This window comes from Gopherus flavomarginatus, chromosome 15 (genome assembly GCF_025201925.1).
Source record: "Gopherus flavomarginatus isolate rGopFla2 chromosome 15, rGopFla2.mat.asm, whole genome shotgun sequence".
In the NCBI taxonomy this organism is placed as follows: Eukaryota; Metazoa; Chordata; order Testudines; family Testudinidae; genus Gopherus; species Gopherus flavomarginatus.
This window is the reverse complement of record NC_066631.1, coordinates 29,952,983-29,964,573: the sequence shown is the minus strand read 5'-3', so window position 1 is coordinate 29,964,573 and position 11,591 is coordinate 29,952,983. Positions and strand designations below refer to the sequence as shown.

General features: G+C 47.1%; 1 protein-coding gene across 4 annotated transcripts in view; it reads left to right on the top strand.

The window, feature by feature from the left end:
* Positions 1-232: 232 nt before the first annotated feature.
* Positions 233-11,591, top strand: part of KCTD10 (potassium channel tetramerization domain containing 10) — a 78,890-nt gene continuing 67,531 nt past the window's right edge. For 3 of the 4 annotated variants that reach the window (XR_007769552.1, XR_007769551.1, XM_050924563.1), the window contains exons 1-4: positions 233-291; positions 3,239-3,452; positions 9,340-9,509; positions 10,693-10,782. Coding sequence is in view for 2 of the 4 variants with exons in the window: in XM_050924563.1 (XP_050780520.1) it covers positions 289-291; positions 3,239-3,452; positions 9,340-9,509; positions 10,693-10,782 (477 nt within the window). In the remaining 2 variants the exon portion in view is untranslated. The remainder of the gene's footprint in view (positions 292-3,238; positions 3,453-9,339; positions 9,510-10,692; positions 10,783-11,591) is intronic. The other variant, XM_050924564.1, reaches the window with a different exon arrangement.

Here is an 11,591-nt window from a genome sequence, read left to right as displayed (position 1 = left end):
TAACCGCTCCCGGGGGCGCCGGGAGTCCGCCAGCCGTTTGCACACGGGCACGCCGCCTCCCGAGCCCCAGCAGGCAGGCCGAGGGGGACGGGCGGGCCCGCGGGCCCCGCGCTTTGCGAGCACCGAGGGGACATCGGACGGGTTTGGATGGAACGCTCTGCGGGGCGGAAGTGAGGTGATCCTGGGACGGAAAATAGGCCGCGAGCGAGGGGCGGAAGTTGCCCCGCCCCGCCCCGGGTGCTTCCGGTTTCTCCGCGGAGCTGCCTCGGGGACTCGCTTGGGCTTTTCATGGTGAGCGCCGGGGCCGGGTCTCCGCGCGGGGTCGGACACCAGTCGGCGCAGTCCCTGCCCCCGGTGGGGGGGGCCGGGGGTGAGGGAGGACGGGGGGGCCGGGCTGCGGTGGGGGGGGGGCGAGGCACGGGGACGGGGGACGAGGGTCGGGCTGCGGTGAGGGGGGATGGGCTGCGGTGGGGGGGGCCGAGGCCCAGGGCCGGGGGACGGGCTGTGGTGGGGGGGGCCGAGGCCCGGGGGGACGGGGACGGGGGTCGGGCTGCGGTGGGGGGGGCCGAGGCCTAGGGCCGGGGGACGGGCTGCGGTGGGGGGGGGCGAGGGCCGGGGGTACGGGGACGGGCTGCGGTGGGGGGGGGCGAGGCCCGGGGGTACGGGGACGGGCTGCGGTGGAGGGGGACGGGGATGGGGGACAGGCTGCGGTGGGGGGGACGAGGCCCAGGGGAAGGTCAGGGGCGGGGGGGCGAGGACAAGGGAAATTGGAGAGGGTCCAGAGAAGAGCAACAAGAATGATTAAAGGTCTTGAGAACATGACCTATGAAGGAAGGCTGAAGGAATTGGGTTTGTTTAGTTTGGAAAAGAGAAGACTGAGAGGGGACATGATAGCAGTTTTCAGGTATCTAAAAGGGTGTCATCAGGAGGAGGGAGAAAACTTGTTCACCTTAGCCTCCAATGATAGAACAAGAAGCAATGGGCGAGGTTTAGGTTGGACATTAGGAAAAAGTTCCTAACTGTCAGGGTAGTTAAACACTGGAATAAATTGCCTAGGGAGGTTGTGGAATCTCCATCTCTGGAGATATTTAAGAGTAGGTTAGATAAATGTCTATCAGGGATGGTCTAGATAGTATTTGGTCCTGCCATGAGGGCAGGGGACTGGACTCGATGACCTCTCGAGGTCCCTTCCAGTCCTGGAGTCTATGAGTATGTAAGGGGGGGAGATCGCCTCTGCAGGCTGGGGCGGAGGTGGGCAGTGCAGTACAGGGACTGGGTCTATTGTTACTGTCACTCTAGCTGGGGAGGGGGGCATATCTCTGCTGGCCCCGCCTCTCTCCTCTGCTAACAGTAGCAAGGAGACACCTTGCTATGCATAATGGTCCCCTAGTGCCCTGCTGAGCTGCCTGATAGCCTCTGTCCAGGTTCTGCCTGCCAAATGCAGCCAGCTGCAACAAAGGTCTCTGAAGGGCAGAGGAACATGGCTGATTTAAGAGGTGGCTTTTAGCCATGTGTGCAGAAGACTGTTTGCCCCAAAGGCTGTAGGACCTCGATGGGTCTGAGGTGACTGTACTTTAGTTATTCCATCCTGGTGCATTGTAGGAGCCTGAGGCTAACCACAAAGTGGTGATTTGACAGAGGCCTGGTCATGAGTGAGTCAGAGAGCGATATATATGTAATGTGGCTAACTTATCTCCCTTTCAGTCTTTTGATATATAAAAATGCAACTTTATTCAGTTGCCTGGAGCAGCTGTTATTTAGCATGTGAGCCCTTCTGCTCTAGAGCTTACAGTCTGAGTCTTATTAGATGATTGATGGGGAAGCTTCTTATCTTAGTTCTCACATATCCACATTTTAAAATGATCTCACAATGTTGCCTCTGCTCAGGAGGGTTCATGATACAGCCTGGATGCTACAGGTTAGGAAGGAGGTAGTTCAGTGGAACAGTGTGTGGAAAATCTCAAGGCAAGAATAGTAAGAGATTACACTCTGTCCTAACTGCATTGAAAGCACTGTGAGTGTAGGGAGATGGGAAGGCTGCAGTCACAAAGGGGCACACACTCTCCATTTCAGGAGCACTAAATTCACTTACTAAAGATTTTTTTCTTGCTGAAATCACAGCCAGTGAGATTTGTAATAGTTTTATGGATCATCCAGTCCGACTCCCTATATGGGTGTGAATGTACTCAAATGCCAGATGATGCCAGAACTAAGCCACTTCTCAGAATAACTTAAATCGTGTGAGTTTTGAGATGGAGAGATGAATGCACTTTTTCATCCTTCTGCTCAGTTTAGCCACAGTAGATAACTTACGGTTGTAAAATGCTGCCCAGAGTTCACAAAACTCTGCACTGGTTTAGTGTATTTACGTTCTTTAGTTGGCTTGTCTAACCCTCAGGAGACTGTATGCAGGGTTTCTTTGTGACTTTAAGTAAAATATTTAAAGGTAGCAAAGAGGAGGAGTTGAGACTGAAATAACACCCACTATGGAAAGTTAAACAGTGGAACCCATGTATAGTGAATTCAGATCAGCTGAAATTGTTTATAGTGAAATAGCATGAAAGTCCAGAATCTTCCATGCACAAGATTGTCTGTGGTGCTATGAATTGAGAGGAGCTGTTTAGTGTGAAAAAAATGTTGGCTTTAAATGCTTCCATTGGGTACAAAGCCATTGTAAACTTGAAGTTAGTTCAGAAAGGGGAAGTAACCTGCTGAGTTAAAAAAAAAAAAAAAAAAAGTTAAGCATTGGACAGTCAGAGTGAATGCTAATAGGCAATGCTCTGGATTTCAGTTTAGCTTAACTTTGCTCTGTTTGCCATAGCTGCAGGAAACTGGTCAACATGGCATTAAACTACCTACAGGGCAGGTCTCTAGTAAAAAGTCCTGAAACCGTTCCTTAGAGTTTTTCATATTTTATTACAGAGACAAGCCTAGGAGAAGCAGTTTTCATTCAATCGGAGGGTGTAGGGCGGGGTTGTGGGAGCCAAAACTCCTGGCTTTATTTCCAGCTCTGCCCCTCTCATGTTGTGAGTTTGGGCAAAACATTTCACCTAGGTTCCACCAGCTGCAAAATGGAGATAAGCCTGACAGGATATCGGGAGGCACTGTGAGTTTCCCCGCTGGGGCGATAGAACAGCAGGGGATTAGTATTACCTACATAAGATGTTACAAGGGAGCAGTCCATTGTGTGGTATGCAGTGCAAAAGCAGGCCTAATTGGCAACCTCCTTTGTTTTCAGGAAGAGATGTCAGGAGAAAGCGTGGTGAGCTCAGCAGTGCCGGCAGCTGCGACTCGCACCACCTCCTTCAAAGGGACCAGCCCGAGCTCCAAGTATGTCAAACTGAATATTGGTGGAGCCCTCTACTACACCACAATGCAGACCCTGACCAAGCAGGACACCATGCTTAAGGCCATGTTCAGCGGCCGCATGGAGGTTCTCACCGACAGTGAAGGTAAAGAGACACTGTTCACATCACTTAGAGACTCATGGCAGAGAAAAAATAACCCTTCAGTCAAGATTGATCAACATATTAGAAAACTGACCGTTGTAGCGAACGAGCTTATCCTAGCCCCAGGCTTCTCTAAGGCATTTGTTGTTGTTTTGTTACTATGGCTAGCAAACTATACAACTGAGAGAAGCCATGAAACAGGAAATATTTGAATCTTATTTCTCTGAAGCCATGACCCTCCTCTCGTTAAATTACGGTAAAGTCAAAGGCTCCGGTCAGACCCAGTTGAATAAACTTTGCTTCCTTCTGAAACACTGAGATGAAAAGTACTCTGTTAGAGGAACTGAGTGGCGTAGTTAGCACAAGGCTTAGGAGTCAGAACCTGCTTTTTGACCTTGAGGCTGAAAGGTTAATTGACTTGTTTGATTTCTCTGTTTGTAATATAGAACTAAAACTTACCTTATGAGGGTTTTGAGCCTTAGTGTATTAAGTGCTTTGGGGATCCTTGGATGAAAGGGGCTGTAACTTCATTTGTCATGTGAGGTTACATATTGTTAAATTCTAGAAAACAAACCAGTTATGAAATGTAAAGAAGCCACCGTACTGAGGTTACTGACACCTATTTATGAATTTCTTGCGTCTGAATAATTGTGATGTTAGTCATTTACTAGGACATATATGAGACAAGCAAAAAACTACAAACCTGTAAAAGCAGCTAGCAAATGGAGCTCTTTAGTCAAGTCCATCTGCAAAGGGATAATTCAGAATGTAATGGGAGAAAACGTGATCTTTTTACATGTACTAATTGTGTGAAGATGCAAGAGAAGTTTCATCATCTGAGGGCTGTTCAAAACTTTTAGCCCAGTTAAATATCAACATTCCCACCGTGTGGGAGTACCACTGACATTAATTCCAGGCACAGCTTTCTATTTGTGTTTTGGCATTTTGCCCATTATCTGACCGCTGCCATATTTGCAGATTTATACACACATTGTCTTTAACAAAGTTCATTAGTAGACTGATCTTAGAGGTTAAAAACTCTTTTCTGTTGATTAGCTTGTTAGCGTATTGAATGTTTGAACTTGTCTTGAGGATGGATTATATATTGCTCCTCAACTGGAGCAACTGAACTTAGTTTTCAGTGCCATAGTTCATCTAGTATGTGTCTAGCGCTGGGGAGAAATAAGTTATGGTTTAAATAAGGCCCTCCTGACAGTTTTCTTGTGAGCAGGAAGTGGATTCGCAGCCAACCTGTTAGAAATACAGCACAATTCAATATTTCAATATTACCATTTTAGCTAGAATCCCATCTCTAAACAATTGGGGGAAATAGTCGAGTTTGGTTCAGTTTTTGTAGTGGCTTTTGCAAGTATCCAAGTACTGTACAGAATTCTAAATTCTTAAAGGATCAGTCTCCTCATCACAAAAAAGTCAGGGATCTCTGCAGCTGGACATTACAGCTATTTAACAGTGCACAACTACTCTACCTAACAGTTTAGGGTAGGAAGCAGAGAGAGTCTCTGTTGTATGGAAAATGCAGGGGGAATTATAGGTAGGTAAGCAAGAATATAATTATCCAAGTTGGCCATGATTACTTTTGAAAAAGTCTCATGGGATCATTACTAACCATAGGCTGTTCTATTACATTTAATCTAACACTCTGTACATCCAGTGTCACAGCCCATAATGCCAGGGGAACATTGGTTCAGTGCTGATCGAGAGGGAAACGTGCCAGCTACTCAATCATCATTTACTTCCCGTTTAATGACAGCACTAGAATGCAACCTACTGAACGTAATTCATCACCCTAGCTCTTTTGCAGTGGTTTCAGAATTTCAGCCGTGGCACTGAATCAGAAGAATGCTTATAGTGTTAGACAAACATTAATCCTCCCACTATCCTTAGGAGTAGGGAGAGCCCCTTAACTTCTCTGTGTTTCCTCATCTGTAACATGGATAAATAACTCACCTAAGGCCACACAGCAAGTGAGTTAGAACTGTGATTAAAACTATGCCCTTGCACTGTTCACTCACTACTAAACAAATGCTGCCCAATGCATGGTCTCAGAGCTTCACCCAAATGCTCTGGTTCAATACAGTACAAGTGCTATTACAATGTGTCCTAAAATAGGAAATCCACTTTTCTATGTGTGGACAGATTCTGTGCCCTTCCAGGAGGGAAAAGTTGAAGGTACTACTGCCAAGGGTATACGGCCATCTGGATCTGACCCTGTTAAACACCATGTTTGCTTTGCTGTGACTGTCACAGTTCGTGGGTAGGAATACCTCACTTGCCCATTTGTACTGGTGTTTCAGGGGGATTTTAGCACTTCTTGCACGTTGAAATGAGATCCTCCTGCTGCAGTAGCTAATGTTTTATCTTCCACTGCCTGGTTTTACTTGGAAGTATTAATGGAAACCAGGACAATAGCATCATGGTGTTTAAAGGAAACTACCCTTATCTCAAAGCCTTCAAATACTGTGTTCTTCAGTCACACCCAAAATCTGGCACAAAATAGGAAGTGTTTTTCAGGAAAAGCAACTAGATTCTTTGAGAAAATTACAGAGTAAAGTTTTTAAACTTGTGGAGTATTTCACACTGAGAATCCTGTTCTAAGTAAATGATCATATGGCTTCTGTCACCATAGTATGACACCCCCTCCCCCAATTTACAATAGAAATAATATACATCTTCTCATCCTGGAGGAGAAATAGCTACAGTGTAGATTCTTTTCAGTTTACAGATTTAATCTGAAAGCTAAAGCAACCTGTATATTTCAAAATCTACATCTTACTGGAGTAGTAGGATAGAGGTTGGGGAAAGACACTAGTCTCCCACAAAGGCCCCCGGAATTCTCTGTGCAACATGAATTCCTAGTCTCCTCAGCTGTTCTAAAATGTGTTTTTAGATTTTAACGAGAGACCAGATTTCATTAGTCTGCTTTAAACAAGAGCCGCATGAAGACCCCCAAGTAATCTAATGCCAAGATATGATGTTATTTGTTAAGACTTGGCTAGAAGGAGCTGCTTGCTTTAGTTTTGGTGTTTGGGAGCCATCACTTCAATTCTTTGTGTAACAAAAGTTCAACTCCCATGTTTCCCATTGTGTCTATTTATGGTTCTTGAGGATATTTATTCCTGCCTGATTAGTGGATCCCAAAACATTTTGTAAAACAACAATTATTAAAATAAAGCTTTATAAGACTGCAGACTACAGATGAAACGTGCTTTCTTAGCTCTGCAGCAGCCAGGCTGCGCGGGTGGCAGTGGGGCTCACTTTCCTGGTAAATCTCTCCTTTTTGCAGCACATTTTGGCTGACTAGTAAGAACAAAAGCACCTATAAGTCACAGTGATGGAGTTGTTAAATGTGGTGTTTAGCAACCCAGCACCATTTTGCACTTTAAAGCATTTTCTCATCCTTGCTACAGCTGCCTGGGCCATTAGGAAGGTAGCATTCCTACAGGTTTACAGCTAGGGAAACCAAAGCTGAAGTTAACTTTTCCAAGTCCAGAGAGGGTGTCACAGCTGGGATGAGAACCGAGGAGTTATTGACTGCCAGTCCGGTGCCCAGAATGCATCTGTTCTCCCTATACCATCCCCCCTACGCAATTCCAATAAATCAAGTCACTGGCTCCATTTGGTCTGTGATAGCTCTCGGGTTTTGGGAGGATGGCGTTTGATGTGGCCTCTCCCCCTTACAGCGGAGTGGCATTGTCTTGGGAACGGCTGCAGTGGCCAGTGGTCCTCATTTCTGCCATGGCCCCTGTATATGTTGTACTATGCCCAGTAATTTGGGACAATCGTAGTTTGATTCCTTTGTCAGTTTGCAACAAGCGTCTGTAAATCAGGTCTGTGTAATCACCCTAACTTCCTAGTACATTCCTCCCACGCCCTCTGAAGCTGCAGTCCTAACCACGCAGCACCCCAGTGTAAGGGGGGGAAACTGAGAAAAGTACAGAGTAGAATTCTAGTGAATCTCTTGCTAATTAGGCCATCAGGAGGAAAGGCCTACATTCAACTCAGGGGCTGGAGAATTAACCAAGTAATCAGAGTTTTAGTAGTAATTTCATTAATTCAAGCCATGTGGTACATGCTTTACCGTACTTTTCCCTTATTTGTCTAAAATATGAGTCCTTCCCCACAAGCGTTTCCTGAGAACATTCTTGAGTCAAAGCCCATAAAAATGGCCGCCTGTTTATGGAAACTGGAGCTGGACATTGCGTAATGCCTTTCTGGGCCCTTTGGTCTGCGTCAGGAGATGGACTGCTGCTGCATGGGGATGAAATATGAACAATTTATTCAGATTACGGGTGCCGTATAGTCTATTCTAAATTCTGCTGAAGCTCTGTGTCCCTTTCTCTCTGGTATCCCTGTCCAGTACTGGTGAGTAATGGGCCTTTTAGCAGGTGGTGTCGTAAAGGAAAGGCTACGACGTGTAGAACGATCTCACTCGTACCGCTCACATACTCGCATTACATCTTCAAAGCACTTTAAAAACATTCATCTACTAATCAATTTGCTGTTCCCATTTAGTGCCAGTTGGGAATAAGGAAGATGAAATGGGACTTGCAAAGATTCTGCTGAACTCCCTAGTATCCGTGTCTTACTCACCTCTTAGCTGCCTTCTCATCCTTCTTGCATGAATGCTGCTTGGGGGCAGCAGGATTATTTTCAATGCAAATCTGCCATTGCTTTTAAAAGATAAAGCATCTGCAGTGGCGAGCACTCCCAAGCCCCCCTTCCGTACCAGTGTGTGGGATGCGGAGGGGAATGCATTTCATCAGGGTCCTGCAGGGGATGGGAGAAAATAAATGTTCTTTAAAACAACAGCAGTCTTTCCTGCATGCTGGGGAGGATTGGTCTGTCCCAGAACAACCATTAAATACCAGCGTGATGGGGATTTTGCTTAGGTTCACCATTCTCTTGTTTGTGCACAGTAAGGGGTCTGAGGCATGAGAGAGCCAATTGTAACAGGTAGGACTCCTGGGTTCTGGCCCTGGCTCTGCCCTTGACTGGCTGTAGGTCCCTCAGGGTAAAACGCCCAGGGCTGGCCTGGGTCAGCTGACTTAGGCCGGGACTGTGGGGCTATAAAACTGCTTCCTTAGATGTTTGGGCTAAGGGACCCTCCCCGCAGGATCTCAGAGCCTGGGCCCCAGCCGAAACCCAAACATCTCCACTGCAATGTTACAGCCTCACAATCTGAGCCCCACCATGCTGAGTCCGCTGCCCTGGGCCAGCCGCCAGTGGCTTAGTGCAGTGTAGACATACCGCTAGACTCCAGTTAGCTACCTGGCAATCCTTGGTTTTGCCCTATTTGGCTGTCTCTTAGCTGTAGTTATAGAAAATCTGCCCTGGTGGGGGTGGGTGTTTGAGGGCAGCAGGGGCAGTCAAGGTTTGAAGTATGCTAGCACGTCCAACAGAGCAGACAGGATTCTAGGAAAAGAAGTTGCGGGGGCGTAAGGGGGGTGGGAGAAAAACTCAGCTTAATTTGATGGTGGGAATTTTGTTTTGCTACCACTTCAGCTAACTGATGGTCAGTGGCTTGGGAGTTGAAAGATACAGTGAGCTTCCTCCCTTCGCCTCCCACCACACGCGCTTGAAGAAATGTTGGAGATACAGACACACAGAGAATTCCCTGTAGAAGTACAGCCTGCTGCTGTTCCAGCTGCCAACTCAAGCAGAGATATGGGGTATTCTGGAGCCTCTCAGCAGGATGTGCTCGGTGCACCAGCATGAGGCAATGTTCTGGGGAGAGGCTCCTCTGCGCAGAGTTGCAGCGTGTTACACCATGTTCTGGCCAGCTGGAGTTGGAAAGAGGGAGGGTGGTGGACTCTTTGCCTAAGTCTTTCCCTTCCCACTGTTCAGCTGTACCCTGCTTTATCCCTCCCAGGCTGGATTCTGATCGACCGCTGTGGCAAACACTTCGGGACAATATTAAATTACCTGCGTGATGGGGCCGTGCCTCTTCCCGAGAGCCGGAGAGAGATTGAAGAGCTGCTGGCTGAGGCAAAGTATTACCTGGTTCAGGGTCTGGTGGATGAGTGCCAGGCAGCTCTACAGGTAGGTGTGCAGTCTTTAGCATGGAGCTAGTGAGACGCCTGGTCACCAGCTTGTTCCATCAGCCAGCCTTTCCTTACGCCCTCCGAATATTTCCTCTGATTAATCCCACTTCCTGCCTGTCCGCAGGAAGCAGTGAAAAATGAGTCCCTGCTCCTTTGTTTGATGTGGATTGTTAAGGCTGTAAGGCCTTAGGAAAGATCAAGTATTTTTCTGGACAAATAATTCTTTTCTCTGTGTCTAGTGAACTTTAAACATGGCATCATAGGGTTCCAGGTGTATGTACTTGTCAGAGATCAGATCCGATTAGCTTACAAATAAAGATAGTTAAAACTGCCAGCACCACGAACAACCTTGGGATCCCACTGTCAAGCTGGACTCTTTCCTGCTTGCTCATCACCAGTATAAAATTCTACAGGCCTGTTCTGTGACCCTAACACCCTCGTGGAGTGCTGATGGCAGAGAGATGTAGTCAAAGGCATAAGGTGCTTTGCTCCCCCAGGAGCAGCAGCAGCAGCTGGGGAGGACCCCAGCAGCCATTGCATGGTTGCTTAGGGTCTTCTGCACTCATCTTTTCCTGCCCAAAGTCTTTGGCAGGGGTGGAGTAGGCCTGTCAAAGCAGTGGGTCTTGGAGTTAACAACCTGTTGAGATGCATTAGAGAGTTAACTCTTCTGAGCCATTGTTTGTTTCAGGCTCTCTGCAGACTCAGGCAGGCATCGTTACATCAGTTATGCTCAGGTCACATTTTTCCATAAATGAGTTAGGAGCCTTTTTAAATGAAAAAGTTGGGCATCTAGAGTCACATGACCCCAGAAGGCAGGGCCTTAGGCACAGGCCTATGGTGCATTAATGCGGTCCTGGGGATGGAGCCCAGGCTCCCCAGAGCACCTCAGCAGCTGTTCATGTACCTCTTCCCCTCACGGGGGAGCAAGATGGGGAAGTATGTAATGCCCCTGTTCCCAGCATGCCCGCACAAAGGAACATGGCTATCTCATCGGGTCAGTTCACTGCTCCATCAAGTCCTCTTGGCTCAGACAATGGTGAGTCACCACTCCATCTGCATCACTGTAGCTAATCCCAGGCTTCAGTATGAGAGAGAGCTTGATGGTCCCCTGCATTTTGTTCAAAGGCCCTACCCGTAGATTTCCATTCACCTGCTGCATTTGACAGACTGTCTTGTTTCAGCAGAACAAAGATGCATACGAGCCATTCTGCAAAGTGCCAGTCATCACTTCTTCTAAGGAAGAGCAGAAACTTATAGCAACATCCAATAAGGTAAGGAGGAGCAGGCTGTGCTTGGTCCCTGGGGGAAGTTTGCACACACCCGGTTACAGCTAGGCAGAGCTCACCAGCCAGAGTGACAGAGATCTTGGAGTCATAGTGAATAGTTCTCTGAAGACGACCATGCAGTGTGCAGAGTCAGTCAAAAAGCAAACAGGATGTTAGGAATCATTAAAAAAGGGATCAAAAATAAGACTGAGAATATCTTATTGCCCTTCTATAAATCCATGGTACGCCCACAGCTTGAATACTGTGTACAGATGTGGTCTCCTCATCTCAAAAAAGATACTGGCATTAGAAAAGGTTCAGAGAAGGGCAACTAAAATGATTAGGGGGTTGGAACGGGTCCCATATGAGGAGAGATTAAAGAGGCTTGGACTTTTCAGCTTGGAAAAGAGGAGACTAAGGGGGGATATGATAGAGGTCTATAAAATCATGAGTGGTGTGGAGAAAGTGAATACAGAAAAGTTACTTATTTGTTCCCATAATATAAGGGCTGGGGCCCACCAAATGAAATTAATGGGCAGCAGGTTTAAAACAAATAAAAGGAAGAAGTTCTTCACACAGTGCACTGTCAACTTGTGGAACTCCTTGCCTGAGGAGGTTGTGAAGGGTAAGACTATAACAGGGTTTAAAGGAGAACTAGATAAATTCATGGGGGTTAAGTCCATTAATGGCTATTAGCCAGGATGGGTAAGGAATGGTGTCCCTAGTCTGTTTGTCAAAGGGTGGAGACAGATGGCAGGAGAGAGATCACTTGATCATCACCTGTTAGGTTCACTCCCTCTGGGGCACCTGGCATT